We start from the raw sequence: 27,093 nt of genomic DNA on the forward strand, positions 1-27,093 counted from the left end.
CACAGAATCATTAAAAATTCAAAGCCAGTCCCTTAAATTCTCCGTCATCTCTGTATTTTAAGCTCACTTTCTTTGCAAACATGTTAGTGTCAACAAACACATGAATAATAAAACATAAAGTAGTATTAGTGGGATGCTTATTTATTTAGGGACCATCCTAACCACCATTCCACCATACACAAAATTATTCAACTTTAATATGAGATTTCTGCTTTTAATTATTCACTGACTTCATATTATTCCTACAGAAAATCAATCAACCAATTCTTCAGTTTTAAACCTATTTTTTCTTCCATGGCTTCCACCAGTAATCTTGAAATAACTGCCGCTTCCTCTTCTTCATCATCATCTCCACCCAAGGCCTGGGATGTGTTCTTGAGCTTTTACGGTGACGACACTCGCAAAAACTTTACTTCACATCTTTACGCTGCTTTGGATCAAGCTGGAATTTTAACCTTCCGGGACGATCCTGCTCTTCAAAAGGGCCAAGAAATTTCATCCGGGCTGCTCCATGCAATCAGAGATTCAAAGATGTTTGTCCTCATTATTTCCGAGAACTATGCTCGTTCCCCGTGGTGCCTTAAAGAGCTCGTCGATATTCTTAGTTGCAAGAAAACTGAGAATCAGGTTATTCCCGTTTTTTACTACGTAGATCCATCAGATGTTCGTCACCAAAAAGGGAGTTTTGGAGACGCACTTGATTATCATTATCAGAAGAAGCGTTACTCTCCTGAGATGATAGACGAGTGGAAATCAGCGCTGGCTCAAATCGCGGCGCTATCAGGATACCATCTTAAAAAAGAAGCTAAAGAGTATGTCCCTTTATCTTACTCTTCCACATATTAGAATAATAATTTATCATGACATTGCTATCTGACTATAAGCATGTATTTTGTATTACAAACAGAAATGAATCAGAAACTATTCAGAGCATTGTAGAGAACATTGCACGAAAAGTATCTACAAAGGTCGTACACATTGGAGAAGAACTGTTTGGGATAGATTCTGCTGTAGAAGAAATATATCAGAAGCTGCAGATGGAATCAAATGATGTACGTGCCATTGGGATCTGTGGGATGGGCGGAATTGGCAAAACTACTACTGCCAAAGCTTTCTACAACAAATATCATCCCAATTTTGATAGTTGCTGCTTTATTGAAAAAGTCAAAAAATATTCAGAGGATGGTAGTCCTCTACTTCCCTTAATTGAGCAACTACTGACTGTGCTTCTCGAACTCAAGGATTATAAGGTCACTAATGTTGACAGTGGAATTAGACAATTGGAACAAATCCTTCGTTTCAAGAAAACACTCATAGTTCTCGATGATTTGGACCAATCAAGCTACTCAGAATTTCTAGCAAAGCACTGCAATTTGTTTTCAGCAGGAAGTAGAATTGTTTTTACGTCAAGAAATGTACACCTGCGAAATCAGTTAAAAACTGATTTAAAACATGTAGAGCTATACATGGTGAATGAATTGGGACAAGATGATTCTTTGAAGCTCTTTAATTATCACGCTTTCGGAGAAGTAACACCGCCTGCAAGTTTAGGAGAACTCTCATTAGGCTTTGTAACTTATTCTAGAGGTCTTCCATTAGCTCTCAAAGTGTTGGGTTCATCTTTGCGAGGTAGAAATGAAGATGAGGTATTCTGGAAAACCAAACTGAAGAAAGTTCGAAAAATTCCAGAGAACGAAATACTGAAAATTCTTCAACTAAGCTACGATGAGTTGGATAATGAGATTGTGAAATCAATATTTCGTGATATTGCATTCTTCTTCGTCGGAAAGTACGAATATGAGTCTATTCCCATATTCAAATCTTGTGATTACTTTCCAGAGGCCGGTATACAAATTCTATTGGAAAGATGTCTAATCACGATTGATGAAGACCAAAAGTTTCAAATGCATGATCTTATACAAGACATGGGAACGGAAATTTCCAAGATCAAACGCTTATTCTTACGAGCAAATACATTGGAATATTTGCAAAATCAGGAGGTAATTGAAATTCAGTATACTTTGCTCTAGAATATTAGTTATCCTAATTAAATAGATTTACTCTTTGAAGAAAGTTGATAGATTTAAGTCTATAAAATTGATAAACTATCACTAAATTAAATTGTTATAGAATTGATTTGTTTTCAAATATATTTACATTATTACATCTTGGACTGTGATTATATGATGACAAGTTATGTCCCGTGTTAAAACAAACTATACTTATTTTACTTAATTTTTGTATTTGCAGGAATTAGAAAAAATTGAAGGTCTCGTCTTAGATATTACTCAATCAACGGTAAAACAAATCAATTCCCAAATATTTGAGAAGTTACCCAAATTGAGATTACTTGAAATACGTAATGTTGACGGCATTAAAGGGCATTTTAAAAATTCATTTCAAGAATTAAGGTGCATCTATTGGAATTATTGTACGTGGACACGGTTGCCTTCGAGTTTTCGACCACAAAAGTTGGTATCCATGATTATGCAACATAGCAATTTCAAGACGTTATGGGATGATGCAATGGTATGAAATTAAATTTATTCACTACTTTTATAGAAATGTGATTTATTCATATTTTGTTCATTTAATATTAAAATAATATATTTTTTTACTTATTTTTATCCTAAAATATAAAATATGTAGTAATTTTAATTTTTAACTTTTGTATTCTTTTGTATTTTTACTTGTTTTTTACTAACATAATTTTAAGGGCAATGTAACTGTGAATTAATATTTATATTTTTGTCTTTTGTATTATTTAAAACAGCCTTTCACAAATCTGAAGATGATAAATGTAAAATACTCTCTAAACTTGAAAACAACTCCCAACTTTGGAAATTCAAAATCTATTGAGAGGTTATACTTTCGTGGTTGTGAGAGCTTGCTAAAAGTCCACCCATCAATTAGAGAGTTGTCTGGTTTGTATGCTTTGGATTTGAGGGAATGCATTAACGTGAAAGTATCGGCTGAAACACTGGGTCAGTCAAGTGCATTGGGCTTGTTGTATTTGGGTTATTGTAGCAATTTAACACAATTGCCAAATCAATTGGGTGGAATGAAATGGTTGAAGGCGCTTGATGCAAGTTACACCGCAATTGAGGAACTGCCAGATTCAATTACTCAACTCAAGAAATTGTTTTATTTGAAATTGGATGGTTGCAAGAAGCTTAAAAAGCTACCAGAGCAGATTGGGAATATGGAAGGCTTAAGGGCATTTCTTGCAAGTGGTACTGCAATCGAACAACTTCCAGATTCGTTTGGGGATCTCATTAATTTGGAGATACTGGATTTGAGATGCTGCGAAAATCTTAGGTATCTTCCAAATAGCGTATGCAAGCTCAAGTTGCTTCGAGTACTAAATCTGTATATGTGTTCAAAGCTGAAGCGATTGCCTGATAGTGTATGGAATCTTCCATCACTTACTCAATTATATATTTTCCAAACGGATATGGGTAGAATTAATGTGCCTGCTATAGTGAACAATACAAAGTTGTTAGATTTGGCTCTGAAGTGTGATGTAAGAGTATGGCTGCCTCTGATTTCAAGTTTCTCTTGTTTGAAAAGTTTAGTTATTTCTGCTGGGGTTGAGAGTTTATCTTCAACCGAACCATTCAGTCTCTCTATGCTTCACAACCTAGAGGTTCTAGAATTGTATAACTGTACAAATTTCGGGTCATCGCTTCCGGATCTTCCTCTTAATATATCAGTCTTACGCCTAAGTGGGCATAAAAGACTAGTACATCTACCCGATTTATCAAGCTTGAAAAGGTTGAAGACGTTGGTGATACAGAGGTTCATCGGCCTTAAATCACTTTCATCACTTCCTCCTCATCTTCAATTACTTAGAATTTATGGTTGCAGAAGCCTACAACATCTATCAGACGTGTCAATGCTGAAGGAATTGAGTGATTTGAGTTTTGGTATATTTAACATTCCGAAACCAGCTGTTTCGAGTTTCCTTCAGGTTGGTTTCTGTCTGAACTCCCTCCTTGTATACACAATTAAACTTGAATAAATATAACTTCAATTATTTATGTTGCAGGTATTAGGTTTAAGAAAACAGTTCCTCCGTTCCAATAAAGTTGAGCTACCTGAGATTGCAGAATGGATCAGCTATAAAAGCACCGGGCGTTCAGTCTGTATTGATATCCCTACAATGCCGGCAGATAACTTCTTGGGTCTTGCTCTCTCGGTTCTTGTTAGTAGCAAAACCCGTGTAACTAATTTTAGCATAAAAGCTGTCGTTACCAATCAAACAAATGGTACAACAAAGTCCTGTCTGATTCCTGTATATGGCAGCAGTCGAGGGGGTGAAGTAAGTTATGTGGCAAAATGCATAAGAGGAGATGAAATCCAAATTAGAAGTGGTGATAGAATTCAGATTGTACTACATAGGCAAACATATAGTCTTAATGGATTCATTGAAGTTCCTAGGGAAGGAGTGAAGGCAGAGCTGTTGGGTGGCCATGTGATACGAAGAACACTCTCCACCCCTGTTTTCCCCTCTGCTCTCAACAATTTGGCAAAACTTCCCCCAGATTTGCTAAGAAGCTGAAAAATTGACAGGTTTCCTATCAATTTGGCAAAACAATAGTTGTCATGCATTAAAATCTTCTTACACTGACTCCTCATCTAGTATCACTTGGAAGTTCTTCAGTTTTATATTTCAAAATACCAAAGAGTCTTAAAAGCAGGGCACAAGAAGTTCAGCTTAAAAGTTTGAGCTACTCCACTTGAATGTTATTCAAAAACAACATTACAATATCTGACCAGAACACCAGAAGATCAGAACATGAAGACTAACATGGGAATAAGTTATATATATAACTAATCAACATTACAATGTTGTTTACTTTGAATCAACGTAATTTTAGTTGTCAATGAACATCAACTAATCAACCGGAACAAACACTGATAAGTTATATATGAAGGAAATAAGTTTCCACGAAGGTAACAGTTGATGTAACTATATAGCTGAGGTACCAAAGATTGCAGAATGGTTCAGCTATAAAAGCAGTGGGCGTACAGTCTCTATTGATATCCCCACATTGTCGGATGATAATTACTTCTTAGGTCTTGCGCTCTCAGTTCTTTCTACGAGCGAAACCGGAAACTATAATTTTAGCATGAAAGCTGTTGTGACTAACAAAACAAGTGGTACAGCAAAGTCTTGTCTGATTCCTGTATATAAATATTATCTCTTTTGAACAACTTGATAATATGACTTGTGAAGTTCTATATATTTTCCTTTTTAAGAGTAATTATTTGCATTGTTCAGCCTTTAAATATTATCTCCAAATCATTTTATTATCTATAATGCAAAACCGTTTGCACTTCTTTCATTTTCTTTTTATCTGAATTTTCCTAGCTACATGGGGCATTTATCTAACACCAGTGAGTACTCAGTTATTAAGCCTGTGCTAGACTCACTGTGCTAGACTCAAAACAGTTTACAGAAGTTTACTCATAATCCAGCTCTAAAGTTTTCTATATCTAGGCTTTGAGGGTCAGGTTGGCAATTATTCTGCGGTGCTTGAAAGATCAAACAAGTGATAAACTACTTCATGAGAGTTCTATGAATGTTTAGCAAAAAAATAAAGGTTTTAGGAAACTAGAACAGCCTAGCAGTCCAGAGAAGCATCGATGTTAACTGTAGAGGTAAATAACTTGCGCTTAACTTTGAATCAACGTAATTTTATTTTTCAATTAACATCAACTAATCAACCAGAACAAACACCAATAAGCTATAAAGGAAATAAGTATCCAAGAAGGTAACAGTTGATGTAATTAGATTTTTACTTTGTTCAGAATTTGTAAGAAAGTACATATGATCACTGCTGTTACTTGAATAGTATGATGTGGACCATTATCATCACTGCTGTTAAGAATATGTAAGGAGACAAGGTTAACTATTAAGACTATCGACATAAGAATACAGACATCACAAATTGAATTACCAGGTTTGCTATCTCTCTGCTCATCTTCTTTGCCTAGGTCCTTACAACCATGCCAATGCCTCCTGTATACAAGCTAGGAACTTAGTTTAAACGCGCGTAAAAGTCTTTCCATCCACAATATGGTAACATATTTTATTCTTTGATGACATGAATATAATTTGCTCTTGTAAACAAAAATATTTACCTAAAACAAAACTAGCTACAGCAAAAAAATTATGTAAAAAAACACATACATTGTTCGATCCACATTCGATCTGCCTCTATATCTAATCCCGCTTTACATTGGAAAAGTCGGAATTCTTTTCTTGCAAAATAAACTACGAGATTCAAATGTTGTAGGAACACTTTTACATGAAGTAAATATGCCTCATCCACAGAAAATTATATATAAAAAATTCACTTATCATATGTACAGACCTACAACAGCTATCAGATATGTCAACGTTGAAGGGATTGAGTGATTTGCAATTTGGTAAGCTGAAATCAGTTGGTTCGGAAAGGAGTTTCCTTCAGGTCGGTTAATGTTTGAACTCCTTCCCTGCATCCCTCTAAATGATACACAATCACACTTATATACATCTAACTTTATTTTTTTTTATTTTACAGGTAATAAATTTAAGAAAACACTTCCTCCCTTTCTATATAGTCGAGGTACCAAAGACTGCAGAATGGTTCTGCTATAAAAGCAGTGGGCGTACAGTCTCTTTTGATATCCCGACAATGTCTACAGATAACTTCTTAGGTCTTGCGCTCTCGGTTCTTTCTACGAGCGAAAACTGTAACTACGATTTTAGCATGAAAGCTGTTGTGACTAACAAAACAAGTGGTACAACAAAGTTCCTATCGAAGAACTGAAGGTAGAGATGTTTGCTGCCCATATGATACGAAGAACACCCTCCACCCCAGACTTTCCCTCTGTTTTGAACAACTTGATAATATGACTTGTAAAGTTTTATAAGATTTTCTTTTTTAAGAATAATTATTTGCGTTGTTCAGCCCTTAAATATTATCTCCAAATCATTTTATTATCTAAAATTCTAATAACTTCAATATGAATTACAACTGTTTGGAATGCAAAACCGTTTGCACTTGTTTCATATTCTTTTTATCTGAATTTTCCTAGCTACACGTAACAGAGAAGAGATCTGAAAGCCTTTCTAAAGGCTTATAAGATCAAGGGAAACATTACATGACGAAGTAAAACTAGGATCATTTTGGTTTGAAGTATTATAAATACCCATTTGTGACTACTATCTGCAGCAACCTTTCCAATCAAACTACATAGTACATGCAAGTAACAAAAAATCGAGAAACTCAAATGGCAATTTTCACCATTAGATGTTGAATATCATCTACTAGAGAGTTCGAGAATAATAGTAAGACTAAAGTTTAAAATGCAAAAGAATCATACCCTTCTCCATAGTTGTAGAGTTCATGAGACATCTTCAAGTAACATCAGCTCCAAACCTACAATACATTTATTTTAGCCAGATGTTGAAAGGGAATTTCGGTATGAATATTAAACAATTACTTCAAGTCTACAAGGGGATACCTTGAAGTTAAAATTTTGAATATTATACAATTACTTCAGGGTCTTCTAGACATGTGTATCCATGTCATCATCGGAATCTGCTTTCTTCCCGGTCTAACGCTGGAAAAAAGAAAAGAAAGGACACACGAGTCAAGCCCCCAAACCATTACATAAGAATAATAGTATAAATTTTTCAAGCACATACAGATACAAGATAAATGAACATATATGTTTGCTTGCTTGCCAAAGGTGTATGGGAAATATCTATACCTAGTTAAATGACAGGGTATAAGCAACCTGGCTAGGACCCAATCTGGACCTAAAGGGTATCAGGCTCAACCGACCTGCTAAGACCCCCCTCTCCCAGGCCAATCAAGTATAGGATCCCAGGCCCGGGCCTATTCTACTACCCGGATCCGGATCCACCTGCATACCCGGATCCGGGTCAGGGCCAAAACCACAGTGAGGGAGGTCCCAGCAAGCACATGCACATCCCACAACCTGCCAAGCAAGGGTACGTGGGCACGTGACTATGACAGCTATCAACAACCAGCACACCAGACAAGCACAGCGCGTGTCAGGGGCCGTTAGGACACTCTGGAGGTGGTCCTCCCCTGGACACATGTAAGCAATCCACCCAAGCCAGGCGTCCTCTGGTCCCAAGATCCAACGGCCCAGATTTAGAGGTAACTACCCCTAAACCCTACCTTGGGGCTATATATACCCCCAAGGCTGAAAGGTTTAGGGGTTGGAAAATATTCACTCCTGCACACTCACACTCTCTCATACACACAAACACACAGCAGCCTGTAAATTAGATAAATATATACCTTCATCTTCTCCAAAGCCTGTTCTTATTCTTACACCGGAGGCGCCGTGGGAGCCAAACCCCCCTTCCGGTGTTGTTTTGCAGGCGCCCAACCTGCAGCTACACCTCTCTCACGCACAGAAGGTCCAGGAACGCCGACGACGAAGCCGCCCGCTCACCGGAGTTATCATTTGGCGCTAGAAGGAGGGCGCGACATCCTTGGGTCTCGGTGCCCCTGGATTCATCTTCATCAGCAAACTCTTGAGAGAGTCCACTTTTAAACCTGTAAGAACATAAACAACCAAACCCTTTCTTGAATATGAGTTTTCATTTTAGTCACGTTTGTATGAGCTTCTTGCTTTAGGCCGTGTTTGTGTGAGCCCACTCTTGTTTGTTAAGTTTTAGTTTAGGGTTTGATAATCTTGGTAATCTCGAAGCCTGGGGTTTAATAATCTTGTCGATTTAAAACCCAGAACTGTTTTAGCTTGCGTATTTTCTTTTGTGTTCAAGAGCCTGCTGTTCTTGTTTGGTATTATTGTTAGCAAAACCCAGAAAGTTTGCTTGTTGTTATTCTGGAAAATTTTTGTAATATTCAAAAAAGCAACCCCAGATCCACATTTGTAGCCTCAAATCTTGGTCAGTTGTTTGTACATTTGTGGTGATGGCAAGAGCAGGAAAAAGTACAGCTGGTAGGCCCTCCGCCAGTACCCATATTCAGGATCAAGACCCCTCTCAAGTTCAAGAACCTGGGGGAGACAGGGAGACCTTCCAGGAGCAACCACTGACACAGCATACCCCAATCAGGGATGCTAGAAATGTCATAGAGCTAAATCAGTACAAGTACACCAATGTTCCAGTTGCAGAGGAGCATATGGCTAACTTAACAAGCCATGAACTTGCTGAAGCAATCAGGCTCTACAGAAAGGAGCAAGCCCGGGCTCAGATGGAATTTGAGCAAGAAGAGTCCGGGGACTGTCAGCAATCCAGGAGGTCTGTCTTTGACCGAATTGGGGCTAAGGCAAAAAAGAATCAAAAAGAGCCTAATAAGAAGGAGACAGAAGCAGCCAGAAAGAAAAAGTTAGAAGAAATCAGAGAAAAGGTAAGAAAAGAGGAGGAGGAAAAGCTGGAGCAAAAAATTCAGAAAAGAATGCAGATGGAGGAGGAGAGACTCCTAGCTAAAACAAAAGGAAAAAGAACTCGGAGGGACCCTACCCCCGAACTCATTCCCGATGACGAAGAGGAGGGTCAGAAAGATCTCAAGGACATGATCTACGAGCTCCAGAGAAAGATGGAGAAAGAATCCGGGGTGGAAGTTGGGGAGACCCTCACGCCCTTCAGTCACTCCCTAGAAGCCATCCCTCGACAGAAAAATCTCAAACACTACAACTTTGACTCCTTCGACGGACTTGGGGATCCGGAAGAGCACCTCAACTATTTCGAACAAATAGCTCAGATATACTATTACAATGACTTGACGAAATCCAGATTCTTCGCCTCGACCCTCAAAGGGGGGGCACAAAGATGGTTCAGCAGAATCCCATCAAGAAGCATCCACTCCTGGAAAGAATTCAGAGGAGCCTTCCTTAGAAGATTCAGAGCCAATAAAACACATGAAATGCACATGTGCCACCTGGAGACAATCCGCCAATATGATAACGAAGCACTCTCAGCCTATATGCGGAGGTTCCAGGAAGCCATAAACAAAGTCTCGAATCTCGATGAAAGGGAGGCTCTAAGCATATTTCGAAGAAACCTGGATCCAGAACACAATGAGAGGTACATTGTGGAGCTGATAAACAAAGAGCCCCAAAGCCTGGCCGCGGCTTATTCTATGGCAACCCGGTTCATAAAAGAAACAGATGTTCTCCAGGCGATGAGAATGACTCGGAATGGAGGAAATAGAAACAAATCTTCTGATGACCGACCGAAAGGGGGTTACCATCAGGAGAAGAAGTTCAAACAAAGCAACCAAACCCAGCAAACAAACGTTGTACAAAACACCCCAATATTCCAAAGATTGGGCCCTAAAACAGATTCAAAAAGTGATCCCGGTCCACCCAGACAGGTAAGGGAGCCTAGGCAAGAGCCAGAGTGGACACAACTAAACAGGACCCGGGAAGAGATATTGAAGGAGATCAAGGGAAAGCCATTCTACTATCCTCCAAAGCCAATGCAGACTCCCCCAGAGAGCAGGCCTTACAACAGGCAGTGCGACTATCATGAAACCCATGGACACAAGACTGAGAATTGTCTCTCTCTAAAATACTTCATTGAAGATCAAGTCAAGAAAGGCAACCTGAATCAATACATCTCAAGGGAGAAAAATCAGAGAGAGGAAAGGCAAAGAAAAGGAAAGAATGTGGTAAATGTGGTCCTGGGAGGCTCACACTCTCCCCCTAGGAGCCCGGGCTCAGGGGATGAGGTATTCTCAATCCAATCCTACCCGGAGATGATGATCTCATTCAGCAGCAAGGATTATGAAGGAGTCAACCCGAATCACAATGAAGCCTTGGTTGTAACACTCGACATATTTGACAACGAAGTAAGAAGGATGTTGATTGATAATGGATCTTCAGTAAACATACATTTCAAGCATACTGTGGACCAGATGAAGCTAGGGAGCGTGCGCTCAAATGAATGCCGAGAGGACCCTCTGTATGGGTTCGGAAACAACTTAGTCCCGATCCAAGGAACCTTGTATTTGCCAGTGATATTTGGATCGGTCCCAAACCAAGTAACCCATGTGATTAAGTTCTACGTGATCAATACTCCCTCATCTTACAACGGAATAATCGGGCGCTCAGCTTTGACCAGGATCCAAGCAATCACCTCCATACCACATTTGAAAATCAAGTTCCCAACCCCATCCGGGGTAGGAGAAATCAAGGGAGACTATGAGGTAGCTGAAAGATGTTATAGCCAGGCTCTGGTAATGGTTGAGACCCATCAAGACAACAAGAGAAAGGCTGTCGTGCTCCGAAAACAGCAAAGTATTAAAAAACATCGCCAACAATTAAGGGATGATGGGAGAAAAGAAGTTCAGGTCATAGAGACCCTCTCAGATCCAAAAGCAACCAAAAAGGACTCAGAAGAGCAAAAAAGCAACCAAGTCACAGGAGGGATTGAAGTGGGCCTAGGCACTGACCAAACCAACCCTACTATGCAAGTAACCAACCCAGAAAAAATTGGAGAAAGAAACAATAAAGAGATGACAGCCCAGGCTCAGATTTATATGAAAAAGAACACATAGGCTCGGATCCAGAAGATGGTATCAGATACAGATCAATCCAAGATAGAGGCCGCTGTTGAAACAGAAACATTTCTGATCAGTAAAAGCGATCCTTCAAAAAAGATAAAGATAGGATCCGGCCTCGAGGCTAACTTCAAAAAAGACCTGGTGTCACTACTCCAAGGGTACTCTGATATATTCGCTTGGACCCCAAAAGAAATGCCCGGGCTGGAAGAATCCATAGCAATGCATAGCTTGGACGTCAACCCAGAGAGGAAGCCAGTAAAGCAAAAGAGAAGAAACTTTGCCCCGGAAAGGCAGAAAGCAATCGATGAAGAAATTGAGAAACTACTGACAGCTGGAATAATATGCGAAGTCAAGTACCCAGAATGGCTGGAAAATGTAGTGATGGTTAAAAAACCAAACGGAAAGTGGAGAATGTGTATCGATTACACAGACTTGAACAGTGCATGCCCCAAAGACCCCTACCCCTTGCCAAATATTGATCAATTGATCGATGCAACATCTGGGCATGTGATGCTAAGTTTCATGGACGCCTACTTGGGATACAACCAGATCAAGATGAATCCCAGAGACATTCTAAAGACAGCCTTCATTACCCACAGGGCGGTCTATGCCTATGTAATGCTACCGTTCGGATTGACTAATGCGGAAACAACATATCAAAGGGCAATGAATAAAATCTTCAAGGACCAGATTGGAAGGAACCTGGAATCCTATGTGGACGATATGATTGCAAAATCCACAAGCGTCCCCGGGCACATAGGAGACCTGAGAGAATGCTTCGACAACTTGAGAAAATACTCACTCAGGCTCAATCCAGAAAAATGCACATTTGGAGTAGGGGCAGGAAAATTCCTTGGATTCATGATAAGCAACCGAGGAATTGAAGCCAACCCAGAAAAGATAAAGGCAATCCAAGAGATGAAGGCTCCCAGAACACAAAAAGATGTGCAGAAGCTAGCAGGATCACTAGCAGCACTCAGAAGATTCATCTCCAAGCTAGCTGAGAGATGCCTACCCTTCTTTGACCTATTAAAAGGAGCAACCAACAAGAGAGAAGTTAATTGGAGCTCGGAATGCCAAAGCGCATTTGAAGAAATCAAAAGGTACCTTTCTCAACCCCCTGTGTTAACAAAAGCTCAACCCGGGGAACTCCTATCCCTTTACCTGTCAGCAGGGGCCCTGGCAGTTGGAGCAACCTTGATCAGGGAAGAGAACGGCAAACAGCAACCAGTTTATTACGTGAGCCAAGTGCTAAAAGATGCAGAGACCCGGTACCCGAGACTAGAAAAGTTTACTTATGCCTTAGTCACAGCATCCAGGAAACTCAGACACTACTTCCAGGGAAGGGAGATACGAGTTGTAACAAATCAACCATTAAGGAAGATAATACACAAGCCAGATGTCTCAGGGAGGTTGGTAAATTGGTCAGTTGAGCTAAGTCAGTTCAATCTAAGTTTCATTCCTAGAACAGCAATCAAAGCCCAGGCTCTAGCTGATTTCATCATAGAATGCAATTTCCCAGAAGAAGAGCCCGTGCCCATGAGCATTGACCCTGAGAGAAACACAGATCAAGAAACAGAAGCCTGGGCTCTCAAAGTTGATGGTTCTTCAACAAATGAAAGATCGGGAGCCGGACTCATCCTAAAGAGCCCAGAAGGGTTCACAATCTAAACAGCAATCTCATTTGCATTCTCAGCAACAAACAACCAGGCAGAGTACGAGGCCTTGATTGCAGGATTGAAGCTAGCAAGAACACTCAGGATTCAGAATCTCAGAATCTACAGCGACTCCCAGATCGTCGTAAAGCAAACAAATGGCGAGTACATAGCCAAGGATCCAGTTCTAGCCAAGTACCAGGCTCTGGTACAAAGCTACCTCGCCTTGATACCAAAAATACAAATCATCCAAATCTGCAGAGAGGAAAATTCAGAAGCTGATACACTATCTAAGCTTGTTCAAAATTCATCAGACCTGGATTGTTCGGTCTACTTCGAAGAATTGCAGAAACCAAGCACAGATTCTGAGGAAGTCATGGAAATAGACAGCAGTCCAAATTGGATGACCCCATTCATTAACTACTTGGAGAAGGGAGAGCTCCCGGCGGATAAAGGGAAGGCTCAAAGGTTAAAGGCAAAAGCTTCGAAATTCTTCATGGAAGAGGGAATACTCTATCGCCGGACCTTTTCATCCCCAATCCTCAAGTGCATAGGCCCAGGAGAGGCACAATACTGCCTCATGGAAGTTCACGAAGGAATCTGCGGGGACCACATGTCTGCAAAAGCACTAGCTCACAAAATTATAAGGCAGGGGTACTACTGGCCTACTATCCACCAGGATTCAATAGACTTTGTGAAAAAATGCAAGGAATGCCAACTCTTCAGCAATGTGAAACGGATGAGCCCAGTCCTACCCTCCTCAGTCTTGTCACCAATCCCATTTGCTGTATGGGGAATTGATATCATGGGACCCTTTCCAAGAGCCAGAGGAGACCTCAGATACTTACTAGTCTCAATTGACTATATGACAAAATGGGTAGAGGCAAAGGCAATGAGAATAATAAACCAACAAGACTGCATCAAGTTCATGGACAATATATTGATGAGGTTTGGGATCCCGAAAGTACTTGTCTCAGATAATGGTCCACAGTTCGTCGGTTCAGAATTTGAATCCTACCTTCAAGAAAGGGGCATCCGACACAAGAAGTCTTCTGTAGCCTACCCTCAAGGAAATGGCCAAGTTGAAGTAACTAATCGAATACTTCTCAGGGGGATAGAGAAAAGGCTCAGGGAAAGCAAAACCAAATGGCCAGAAGAATTGCCTAATGTACTTTGGGCATACAGAACAAGCCCCAGAACAAGCACAGGAGAAACCCCCTTCAAGTTGGCTTATGGAACAGAAGCAATGCTACCAATTGAAGTAGGATCCCCCTCCCGTCGAGCAATCAACTTTGATGAGATAGCAAATGAAGAGGGGCTCAAAACGAATATTGAGTTAATCGACGAACTCCGAAACCAGGCAGTGGCAAAAATGGAAAAGTATAAGCAGAAAACAAGAGAGCACTTCAGCAAGAAGTCCCGGGTCAAAAACTTTCAAGTTGGAGATCTGGTACTCCGAGACACAGAAGCTTCAGATCCCACTAACACTGGAAAGCTAATGCCAAAGTGGGAAGGCCCATACAAAGTAAAAGAAGTTCTAAGGCCAGGAACATACAAGCTCATGAAAATGGATGAGTCTGAAGTACCAAATACATGGCATGGACTCAGGCTCAAAAAGTTTTACCAGTAAGAAAAGCAACCAAAAGCAACCAAAACTTGTAGCCTATGGCAAGCAACCAATCTATGATCCTATATTTTGTATAAAAAAAAAAAATTTGCAAATCAATGAAAAGAATTCTCCTTTCTCAGAAAGTTATTACTTTTAAATTACCAGTTATGGAAGCAAAAAACAACCCGGGTACCCTCTCGCACCCGGGTTAGAAGCAAAAAATGAAAGCAACCACTATTTGCTTAGAAAAATTCTAAGTAAATTGAGCAATCAACAATCCGGGTTAGACATACCCGGATTAAAAGCAAATTTCAAAGCAAAAAACCTGGATTAACACTTAAATCCAGGTTGCAAAAAACCATTATGTACTTAAATTTTCCAAGTACATAAAGCAGAAAACCAAACATCAACCCGGGTGGGTCATATACCCGGATTGAAAGCAAATTTAAAAGCAAAAAAAAAAAAAAACAACCCGGATTATCATTCAAATCCAGGTTGCAAAAAACCATTATGTACTTAAATTTTCCAAGTACATAAAGCAAAAAAGCAAACATCAATCCGGGTTAGACATACCCGGATTAAAAGCAAATTTCAAAGCAAAAAACCTGGATTAACACTTAAATCCAGGTTGCAAAAAACCATTATGTACTTAAATTTTCCAAGTACATAAAGCAAAAAAGCAAACATCAACTCGGGTGGGTCATATACCCGGATTGAAAGCAAATTTAAAAGCAAAAAGCAACCCGGATTAGCATCCAAATCAAGTACATAAAGCAAAAAATTAAGCATCAACGCGGACACGGTTCCATACCTGGATCATCCCTGATATGAACCCAATCCGGATTAAGGGCCATAACCAGGATCCGGATTGCTAAAAAAAAAAGGAGACAGATCAAAGAAAAGCAAACATTTTCTACTACGGAAGAAAAGTTCAAAGCAGGATCCGGATTGCCATCAACCCGGAACAAATCCGAATATTACATATAGTTCAATTCAAAAGTACGAAATAAAGAAATCCTAGAAATGAAATTACATGGGCTGGGCCCGAGAAGCTTTGCAAAGCTGGTCCGGATCTATAGGAAGCTGGGCCTCGGACCATCGTAGGGTTCCGGTTCACCTTGACCCTGCTCCACCGCGGCCTTTGCAGCAAGGAACTCCTGGATAAAGCTCTCCCAGGAAGCTAAGGGGTCGGTCTTAATATGACGCTCCGCAACGACCCAGGATCTGCGGACTTCGGGAACCCCAGCCTGAGCAACTTCAAAGTCATAAACATCGCTGGCCTTGAATTCGGAAATTATAGCCTCCTTGTTCAAGTTTTCCTTGGCAGCAAGTTCAGCTTTGAGTTTCTCCACTTCTTTGGCAAGCCCCTCAGCCCGAGCCTCAGAATCCTTCAGCTTCTCGTTCAACCTGGACTCCACTACACGGAACCCCTCCCGGGCCTCCTCCAGCTCACCCCTCAGGGAATCAGAAAGCATCTTCTCAGCTTTAGTCCGGTTGTTAGCCTCCCGGACCTCAGTGAAAGCAACATCAGAACAGAATGATATTGCACTCCCAAGCTGAGAAATAAAAAAATAATAATATATATATATATATACATATATTAGCAAAGTGCAAAGTTAATTGGGGGGCATAATCCGGAACTAAGAGCATAAAGTTTCAGAAATAACCGCCCCCATTGACCTGTGACTCTCATCAAGGCAGCGGCCATGTTATATCCCTCAACCTCCTCCCAGTCATCTTCGGAGGGGATACTGGACATGAACCCGGCAAGGTCAACAAGGCTCTTTGTACATATCCTGATAAGACCCCCGTCCGGCCCCTTCCCTTCCGAATCGCATACGACCCGGTCTGAAACAACTGCTTTCCCGCGGGGAGGCTTTCCCGGGGCAGACTTCCTCTTCTTGGAAGGGGGATCACCCTCTGAAATTTCTTGGACGTCCGGATCCTCAGCCAGAGGTACATTGTCCGGATCAGCAACATTCCGGGGTGGTGAAGACTCGGCCCCACCCTCTGCGTCAACAGACCCTGATCCTGTCCTAAGAGCCCCTTTCGTTGTCTTATAGGCCAACCCAAGGGAGTTAAAAGCTGCTGCATAAGCTGAAGAAGACATTATGGCTCGGGATGCAGGGTTGTAATGCGGCAGACCTGAAAAATTGTAAAATACAAAAAATCCGGATCAAATACATTATGATCAGCACAAGATTGATACAAATGCAAAGACTACCAAATCCGGGAATAAAATATTGCACTAAGCCCGGATCATGGGAAGACGATATATGCAAATTATCAACAAGTAAAAAAGCAAAATAGACGTTAATCCGGATCATCAGGAAGAGCAGAAAGACCCGGATCAACCGGATCAAAAATTACTAACGGAACATATTAAAGAAAAACTTACAGCCAAGTTGGAACAGGAGTTTATGGTTCATAAAAGTATCCCGGGTCGGCTGGAACCCGAGAATACCACAAAATTTCCTAATCTGATCTATAGCCTCCCCCTCTAATATCTCCGGATTGAACTTTGTCTTAACCTCCCCGGCGGTAAAGTAAGGGAGAAACTCCAGATCGTACCCCTTCAGCATCAATATCTCCCCATTCCAATGTTTCAACGAGGTCTGGTGCATAACCGGTTTGGACCTACCCGGACCAAACCCACACTCCGCTGCCCGGAACCTCAGCTCATAAAAAGGCTTCTGGCTCGATCTGGAAAGATAAAAAATTTGGTGGAACAACTTGAAGGTATGCATGAGCCCGGCCTTGTTACAGCAAGCTATGAACCAGGTCATGGACTTGATTCCGTTCGGAGTAATCTGCATGGGGGATATCCTGTAGACATACTTACACAGGTGTTTAAGAAAAATATGGCACCGGGGGCCCCACCCGGACCTTAGATGCTCCAGCCAAACCGGAACAAAACCATCCGCAGGGCGATGGAAAATTCTCTCATAGGGCTCGGGCCACCTCCAAGCGATATCAGGAGCTAATTGAAAGGCAGCCCGGATTGCCTTGTCCATATCACCCGGATCAGCTTCAGCATAAAAATCCTTAAGCTGGTAATGATCCCGGCTGATCCCAAACGAAGCAAAAGCTGCTTCCAGAGCACCTTGGTCATAAACACCCGGGTGCCCATCCTCGTGCCTCTCGTATCTGACCCGGGTATAATAAATACTATCTTCAAACCCGGGTGGCTTTCTCACGAAATGATACTTTATATCAGACCAGCGGCCCTCTGGCGTAAAGATGACTGAATTCTCCGGAAGCCTCTTGAACCGGAAGCTAGTAATTGTTCCCACAGACCCAGACCCCTTCCTTACCATCTCGCCCCGGATCTGTTCTCTACCAGATGAATCCGGATCACTCTCCTCGTCAGAAAAGTTTGGGTAGCAGTTATAGACTTTTCTAGCCCGCTCCTTGATCCGGACCATATACCTATTAAAATGAAGGTCAGTAAGTCTGGGCCCTACAGATTATATTTGTCTTACTAAGTGGTCTGGATCAGGTACGTTATATTAATTTTATCATAACCTAATGATCCGGACCACCAATGCAAGTCCAACCCGGAAAACATCAACGATTCGGATCATGTTAACTACAATCCAAAAAACCGAAAAACCATGGACCCGGGTCTATATGGAAAATACCCGGATCCGGATGCATAGCAACAAAAAACTTAAAATTACACCCTGACCCGGATCCAAAACAACCAAAAACAGCTTAAAAAACCCAAGTCATACAATCCTAGCATAAACCTCCCCCAAATCCGGATCCTATACCCTCGACCCGGATCAAAATCAAAACCCTTACCCCCAAACAGTCAGCCCAAGAATCAAACAGCAAAATTTACCCTTTTTACCTATACATACATATATTTCCATCAAGAACACGAAGAACACAATCAAAAACCCCAGAAAAACCGAACACAAAACCCAATTTTCGTGCGAAAAACATAACAAAAAAAGCCCAAAAACTACAGATCCAAACAAAGCAAACCACAACACAACACCAAGCACAAAACATAACCACAGAGGCCGATTTGTACTCCCAAATCACGAATAGAACACAAAACTCGAGCATGCATCAACCTAAAGGAAAAGCACATAAAACTGAAAAAGGAGGATGAAAGATGGAAGAAAAGAACTTACAAATCGCAAATGAGCGGCGGAGCACGGCGTCACAACAGCGGAGAAACCCGACGAAAAAGACTGCACTTCAATAAACCTTGAGAAGAAAAGAGAGATATGACTGTTGGTTTCTGCTAATTATGAGAATAAAGAATAAAAAAGGGGGAGGGGGCCGCCTTTTATAGGCGTGAGAACAGAACCGCCCCAGCCATGTGGCAAGGAACGATTGGACCTGGGAGCGGTTACAACAATATATATATATATATAAATAAATTAAAACCGCATTCAAGATACATAATCATTATGGGGCGGGTTTCTAGGAAGTAACTGCCCAAAATTCAAATTCGTGGGAGGGAATAAACTGAAAGACGTTACAAATCCCAAAATTTTCAAATTCCACAGCCCAATACCCGGATCAATAGCAAAAATCCGGATCATTGTCAACCAGGATTATTCTACTATTCTACCTTAACCCGGATTGGCATCTACCACACCAGATCCGAATTGGGGGGCAACCAGGAGCAGAAATTTTTCTAAAGCAACCATTCTACCTTAATCCGGGTTGGTATCAATTACACCAGATCCGGATTGGGGGGCAACCAGGAGCAGAAATTTTTCTGAAGCAACTACTCCACCTTAATCCGGATTGGTATCCATTACACCAGATCCGGATTGGGGGGCAACCAGGAGCAGAAATTTTTCTGAAGCAACTACTCCACCTTAATCCGGATTGGTATCCATTGCACCAGATCCGGATTGGGGGGTAACCAGGAGCAGAAATTTTCCTGGAGCAACCATTCTACCTTAATCCGGATTGGTATCCATTACACCAGATCCGGATTGGGGGGCAACCAGGAGCAGAAATTTTTCTGAAGCAACTACTCCACCTCAATCCGAATTGGTATCCATTACACCAGATCCGGATTGGGGGGCAACCAGGAGCAGAAATTTTCCTGGAGCAACCATTCTACCTTAATCCGGATTGGTATCTATTACACCAGATCCGGATTGGGGGGTAAACAGGAGCAGAAAATTTTCTGAAGCAACTACCCCACCTCAATCCGGATTGGCATCCATTATACCAGATCCGGATTAGGGGGCAACCAGGGGCAGAAACTTTCCTTAAGCAACTATTCTACCTTAATCCGGCTTGGCATCCATCACACCAGACCCGGATTGGGGGGAACCAGGGGGCAGAAATTTTTCAAAGACAACCAGATTCATCAACCTTAATCCGGATTGGTATCTACTACACCACATCCGGATTGGGGGGCAATAGAGAAGCATGATTTTTTCTCCTACAAACAGCTATGTGATAATACTCTACTCCCTCATCCAGAAAATCTGCATAAGGGAGTGGGGGGCAAATGATAGGGTATAAGCAACCTGGCTAGGACCCAACCTGGACCTAAAGGGTATCAGGCTCAACCGACCTGCTAAGACCCCCCTCTCCCAGGCCAATCATGCATAGGAGCCCAGGCCCGGGCCTATTCTACTACCCGGATCCGGATCCACCTGCATACCCGGATCCGGGTCAGGGCCAAAACCACAGTGAGGGAGGTCCCAGCAAGCACATGCACATCCCACAACCCGCCAAGCAAGGGTACGTGGGCACGTGACTATGACAGCTATCAACAACCAGCACACCAGACAAGCACGGCGCGTGTGAGGGGCCGTTAGGACACTCTGGAGGTGGTCCTCCCCTGGACACATGTAAGCAATCCACCCAAGCCAGGCGTCCTCTGGTCCCAAGATCCAACGGCCCAAATTTAGAGGTAACTACCCCTAAACCCTACCTTGGGGCTATATATACCCCCAAGGCTGAAGGGTTTAGGGGTTGGAAAATATTCACTCCTGCACACTCACACTCTCTCATACACACAAACACACATCAGCCTGTAAATTAGATAAATATATACCTTCATCTTCTCCAAAGCCTGTTCATATTCTTACACCGGAGGCGCCGTGGGAGCCAAACCCCCCTTCCGGTGTTGTTTTGCAGGCGCCCAACCTGCAGCTACATCTCTCTCACGGACAGAAGGTCCAGGAACGCCGACGACGGAGCCGCCCGCTCACCGGAGTTATCATTATATGATAAGATTACAGTCCAAGAAATCGATAGGATTGGCCAATATACAGGTTTATCAAATGCACTGAAGAACATCACCACGAAGGCAATGCATAATGCTTTGGTTAGTGAATACCTTATAGTAGAATATATTAAACAGATAATAGCTAATCTGACAACAAATCCTGGAAGTTAACTAATTAAAAGCATGAGTATCGATTAACAGCGAGAGGTATATTTAACAATCCACTACTGATCTTCTCTTTTTCAATATATCGCAAAATGGTTTACATAGGGACAAGCTGCAAAGACAATGCAGTAAATAAATCATCTATCCCATTGGCTGGCTTCTCATTCATTTTTACTTTTTCATATTCTTTACACTTGTCACACATTTTCAGCTTAAATCTTCGAGGTATTCAACTTCAGCTTGACACTTCCAATTTTTCTTTGGGTCTCAACATCAAATGAGTTGAGAGCATATTACCTAACAGGTGTCTTCGGGCCACTTTTTTTCCTACTTAAAAACACTTACACCCAACCTTTGTCATACCACCCATCCTTGTCAAACCCTTATCTTTGACAAGGTTCGAACCAGAAGCGAGCAGTGAGCGTATCAAAGAATATTTTAAAAATATTAGGATACTTTGCGAACTTGAAAACCACTCCAACTTTTGAAAGCTTGTTAAAAGTCAACCCATCAATCACAGAGTTGACAATTGCAAAGCAACTGGATGGTGGGAAATGGTTAAAGGTGCCTGATGCAAGTTGCACCAATATATACTTAAATATATAACAGATTTTGGATTATAAAACAAAAAATTCTGAAACAATTCCTTCCAGTATCTCAAACAAATCATAACTAAAATTTGGAATATTCTGATAAAAATATGTATGATTTAGTATATATGTCAACGAATCACAGATGAATAAAAAAACCTGGGAAACCAGCCTGGCTAGGCAGGCAGGTAACGTTGACTCACTTCATTTCTAAAACCATACTTAAACTAAGGCTTCCCATACTCAACAACAAGCATTTTTCTTCCATGGCAAACACTAGTAATCTTGAATTAACTGCCCCGTCTTCTTCTTCTTCAACGTCTGTCACCTGGGATGTCTTCCTGAGCTTTTACGGTGAAGACACTCGCAAAAACTTTACTTCACATCTTTACTCTGCTCTGGATGAAGCTGGAATTTTAACCTTTAGTGATGATCCTGCACTTGAAAAGGGCCAAGAAATTTCATCCGGGATACACAGTGCAATTAGAGATTCAAAGATGTTTATTGTAGTTGTCTCAGACAACTATGCTCGTTCGTCGTGGTGCCTAAATGAGCTTGTAGAGATTCTTAGTTGCAAGAAAACAGAGAATCAGGTTGTTCCTGTTTTTTACTATGTTGATCCAACAGACGTCCGTCGCCAGACAGGGAGTTTTGGAGATGCTCTTGATTATCACGAGAAGCTTCACTCTCCTGACATGATAAACAAGTGGAAATCAGCTCTTGCTCAAATTGGGGAGGTATCAGGATACCATCTCAAAAACCATGCGAATGAGTACGTCTCTTTACCTTGCTCTCCTTCATATTAGCATACCGAATTGTCATGTGATTAACCACTCAAGAAATTTTCTATAAAAATGCATGAAGATTTAGAAGTTGACCCTCCCTGCAGGTTAACATAGAAAAAGATTAGTAACCCGATAATTTGCGTTTGATCCACAGTTTCATTTTGTATGGTTGATTGTATCTAATCCTGCTTTTGTTAAGTTCTTTTAGATGTTAAAGCTAGAGCCATAATAATACTCAATACATAAACTTACAATTTCATATTTTTTAATTAAAAACAGGTATGAATCGAAAATTATTCAGAATATTGTAGAGAAAGTGGGACGACAAGTAACTACCAGCGCGTTGCACCTCGGAGAAGAACTGTTTGGGATAGATTCTACTGTTGAAGAAATATATCAGAAACTGAGGATGGAATCAAATGATATACGAGCCATTGGGATATGTGGGATGGGCGGAATTGGGAAAACTACTACTGCAAAAGCTTTTTACAATAAATATCATACCAATTTTGATAGTTGCTGCTTTATCCATAATGTCAAACAATATTCACATGGAGGTAGTCCTCTACTTCCATTACTTGAGCAACTAGTGAATGCACTTCTCGGAAGGAATTAGACAATTAAAACGAATTCTGCGTTTCAAGAAAGCACTCGTTGTTCTGGATGATCTGGACAAGTCAAGTTGTTCAGAATTTCTAGCAAGGCATCACAAGTTGTTTTCAGCTGGTAGTAGAATTGTTATTACGACAAGAGATATACACCTGCTAAATCAATTAAAAATTGATTTAATAGATGTAGATATATACATGGTGAAGAAATTGGGACAAGTTGAATCTTTAGAGCTCCTTAATTATTACGCATTCGGTAAAGTAACACCGCCTGTAAGTTTAAGAGAGCTCTCCGTAGGCTTTGTAACTTATGCTGGAGGTCTTCCATTAGCACTAAAAGTGTTGGGTTCTTCTTTACGAGGTCGAACTCAAGATGAGGTATTCTGGAAAGCCAAACTTGAGAAAGTTAAAAAAATTCCAGAGAACGAGATACTAGAAATTCTTCAACTGAGCTACAACGAGTTGGATGATGATACTGTGAAATCAATATTTCTCGATATTGCATTCTTCTTTGTTGGGAAGTACAAAAATGAGGGTGTTGACATATTCAAATCATGTGGTTACCATCCAAAAGTTGGAATAAAAATTCTATTAGAAAGATGTCTAATCATGATTGATTGATGACAACATGTTTCAGATGCATGATCTTATACAAGACATGGGAAGGGAAATTTCCAAGAGCACACGGTTATTTTTGCGAGGAAATGAATGGGAATTTTTGCAAAATCAGGAGGTAATTAAATCCCATAAATTACCGTGTTGTGGAAAATAGTTATCTAACTGAGGAAATTTAATAGCTTTAAGTCTATAAAATTCATAGACTATCAATAAATTAAAAGTAATTGACGTGATCTTAATTTCTTTTCAAAAATATTTACATATGGGACAAACTATACTTATATTCCCTACTTTTTGTGTTTGCAGGGATTAGATAAAATTGAAGGTCTCGTCTTAGATCTAACTCAATCAACGGAAAAACTAATAAATTCTCAAATATTTGAGAGGCTGCCCAGATTGAGATTACTTGAAATATGTGATGCTCACCGCATCAAAGGACATCTTCAGAATTCATTTCAAGAATTAAGGTGCATCTATTGGAATTATTGTATGTGGACACAATTACCTTCTAGTTTTCGACCACAAAAATTGATCTCCATCAATATGCCATTTAGCAATTTCAAGATGTTGTGGGATGATGCTATGGTATGAATCATAATTCGTTCACTACTCTTATAAAAAAATATTCATATATATTTCGTTCATTTAATATTACAATAAATCATATTGTTATTTATTTTATCTTAAATAATAAAATATAATATAATATGTAGAAATTTGTTAATAATGACTATGTATTAAAATAATCTATAAGGAGTGGCTCACGAGCCAGTTAAGATAGAATCTTTCTTGTGTATCAAAATTTTTAAAGTTTACAACTTTGTCTTTTGTATTCTTATAAACAGCATTTCACGAGTCTGAAGATGATAAATGTCGAGTACTCTCTAAACTTGAAAACAACTCCCAACTTTGAAAATTCAAAATCTATTGAGAGGTTATACTTTCGTGGTTGTGAGAGCTTGCTAAGAGTCCACCCATCAATCAGAGAATTGACTAATTTGTATGTTCTGGATATGACAGAATGCATCCCTGTGAAAAATTTGGCTGAATCATTGGCTCAGTTAAATAAACTGGGTTATTTGTGTCTGGGATATTGTAGCAATCTAAAGCAATTACCAAAGCAATTGGGTGATATGAAATTGTTAAAGGTGCTTGATGCAAGTTGCACCACAATTGAGGACCTCCCAGATTCAGTTACTCAGTTGAAGGGATTGGAAAAGCTGAAATTGGATGGTTGCAAGAAACTTAAAAAGCTACCGGAGCAGATCGGGAATATGGAAGGCTTAAGGACATTTTTTGCAAGTGCAAAAACCTTAGAAATCTTCCTAATAGCTTATGGAAGCTCAAGTTGCTTCAAGTACTAGATCTTCGGTGGTGTTCAAAGCTGGAGCTATTGCCTTATAAATTGGAGAAGATGCAACGTTTAGAAGAGTTGTATGCATCTGGTACAGCCATCGAAGAAGTACCAGATTCACTTGGACTACTGAGTAGGTTTTCTGTATTGAGCTTGTCTTATTGCAAAAAGCTTAAATATATGCCCAGTAGCGTGTGGAATCTTCCATCACTCACTAAAATGAACCTTTTCCAAACGGATATCAGTAGAATTAATCTGCCTGCTACAGTGAGAGATACCAAGTTGGTTACTTTATCTCTGAAGTGTAATGTAACATTATGGCTGCCGGTAATTCTAAGTTTCTCTTCTTTGAAAACGTTAGCTCTGAGTGAAGGGGGCGAGAGTTTATCTTCGACCAAACAATTCAGTCTCTCTAAGCTTTACAACCTACAACATCTCACATTGTATGAATGTACAAATTTTGGGTCATTGTTTCCAGAACTTCCTCTTAATGTAACTCACTTACTCCTATTTAGCCATGCAACACTGGTACATCTACCCGATTTATCCAGCTTGGAAAAGTTGAAGAAGTTGGAGATATACAGTTTCATCAGCCTTAAATCACTTACACCACTTCCCCCTCATCTTCAATCACTTACAGTTTATGATTGCACAAGCCTTCAATATCTATCAAATATGTCAATGTTGAAGGAATTGAGTGATTTGCAATTTGGTAGGCGCAGCAAGAAGAGTTTCCTTCAGGTTGGTTAATTTCAGTTTGAACTCCCTCCCTGTACCCCTCTAAATAACCACACTTCTATAAATCTAACTTCATTTTTTTATGTTGCAGGTAATAGATGCAAGAAAACGCTTCCTCCCTTTTTATAAAGTTGAGTTACCAAAGATTGCAGAATGGTTCCACTATAAAAGCACTGGGCGTACAGTCTCTTTTGATATCCCGACACTGTGGGCGGATAATATCTTAGGTCTTGCTCTCTCAGTTCTTTTTACTAGCGAAAACATTAATCATAATGTTAGTATGAAAGCTGACATAACTAATAAAACAAATGGTACAACAAAGTCCTGTCTGATTCCTGTATCAGTGAGCAGTACAGGGGTGAAGTATATTATGTGGTGAAATGCATAAGCGGAGATGAAATCTCAATAAGAAGTGGAGATAGAATTAAGATTTTACTTCAAAGGCAATTGTATTATTTTACTGGAAACGAAGAACTTCCTTATGTAGGAGTGAAGATAGAAATGTTTGCTGCCCATGTGATACAAAGAACACTCTCCACTCCAGATTTTCCCTGTGTTTTAAACAACTTGATAATTTGACGCATTTTTTCTTTTCTAATTTCAACTTCACAAAGTTGAAACTAATGTATTTTGTATTTCTAAGATTCATAATATATTTATTTTACAACTTATAAATTATAAAACAGAGATTATATACCATCTTGTGAAAAAAATATTTTGCCTAATTTTCGTAAAATAATTTTTTGAAAAAGATAAGTTTCGCATATTAATTTCTAACAAATATGTAACTTTTCATTAGTTTAACTTTGAGCGGCCACATCAGTACTATATAACCTAAGAATATATTTCTAATAAAATTTAGGGTATATAACCTAAGAATATTTTGCTAATAAAATTTAGGGTGTAATGTCATGTGTGTTAATCTTATTTTCACATTTAATTTTGTTTATGTAGATTTGAAAAGTATATTTCATAGAAAAAAGTAGTTTAAAGTGTTCATTTGTAAAAGAGTAATCCATCTTCATTATCTCTTGTTCTTATGATATAATTATCTAGTAAGGATATTTCACGACTTCCTTATCTTTTAAACTTTTACTCCGGCCCAAAAACCTAAACCACATAATTGGTCAAATTACAATAATTTTTGTAATAAAACAAGATTGAATCTCATTAGTATTTGTTGTTTGATTTTTCAACAT

At 40.0% G+C, this 27,093-nt stretch overlaps 2 protein-coding genes and 1 long non-coding RNA gene across 12 annotated transcripts in view; 2 read left to right on the top strand and 1 right to left on the bottom strand.

The window, feature by feature from the left end:
• Positions 1-76: 76 nt before the first annotated feature.
• LOC141721766 (disease resistance protein Roq1-like) lies at positions 77-25,819 on the top strand. 3 transcript variants are annotated; one of them, XR_012574864.1, is made up of 7 exons: positions 78-812; positions 908-2,000; positions 2,251-2,529; positions 2,774-3,970; positions 4,049-4,572; positions 6,379-6,476; positions 6,570-7,010. XR_012574864.1 is itself a non-coding variant. In XM_074524854.1 (6 exons), exons 1-5 carry the CDS (start codon positions 295-297, stop codon positions 4,559-4,561), a joined length of 3,600 nt encoding a protein of 1,199 aa, XP_074380955.1. In that variant the 5' UTR covers positions 77-294; the 3' UTR covers positions 4,562-4,572; positions 25,797-25,819. The 3 variants fall into 3 exon arrangements, 2 of the variants coding, with proteins under 2 accessions (XP_074380955.1, XP_074380954.1); XM_074524854.1 differs by lacking the exons at positions 6,379-6,476; positions 6,570-7,010 and adding an exon at positions 25,797-25,819 and having other exon boundaries at positions 77-812; XM_074524853.1 differs by lacking the exons at positions 6,379-6,476; positions 6,570-7,010 and having other exon boundaries at positions 4,049-5,228.
• Positions 5,529-27,093, bottom strand: part of LOC141721769 (uncharacterized) — an 86,716-nt gene continuing 65,151 nt past the window's right edge. For 6 of the 8 annotated variants that reach the window (XR_012574872.1, XR_012574873.1, XR_012574868.1 and 3 more), the window contains 3 exons: positions 7,516-7,614; positions 7,375-7,430; positions 5,529-6,025 (listed from right to left, as the gene is read on the bottom strand). This is a non-coding gene — a long non-coding RNA (uncharacterized LOC141721769). The remainder of the gene's footprint in view (positions 6,026-7,374; positions 7,431-7,515; positions 7,615-27,093) is intronic. The other 2 variants (XR_012574870.1, XR_012574866.1) reach the window with 2 other exon arrangements.
• On the top strand, positions 21,942-23,909 carry LOC141721768 (disease resistance protein RUN1-like). Its single transcript, XM_074524857.1, is given in 3 exon segments — positions 21,942-22,563; positions 22,856-23,184; positions 23,186-23,909. Coding segments are annotated over 3 exon segments (1,455 nt in total). The 5' UTR covers positions 21,942-22,057; the 3' UTR covers positions 23,806-23,909.

Source organism: Apium graveolens, chromosome 4 (assembly GCF_009905375.1).
Source record: "Apium graveolens cultivar Ventura chromosome 4, ASM990537v1, whole genome shotgun sequence".
Classification (NCBI taxonomy): Eukaryota; Viridiplantae; Streptophyta; class Magnoliopsida; order Apiales; family Apiaceae; genus Apium; species Apium graveolens.

Bases quoted from the DNA above. Each gene is read 5' to 3' on its own strand.
- LOC141721766 (XM_074524854.1), top strand. From the start codon at position 295: ATGGCTTCCACCAGTAATCTTGAAATAACTGCCGCTTCCTCTTCTTCA. The intron at 813-907 runs GTATGTCCCTTT...TATTACAAACAG, and splicing joins CTTAAAAAAGAAGCTAAAGA to AAATGAATCAGAAACTATTC. The intron at 2,530-2,773 runs GTATGAAATTAA...TATTTAAAACAG, and splicing joins CGTTATGGGATGATGCAATG to CCTTTCACAAATCTGAAGAT.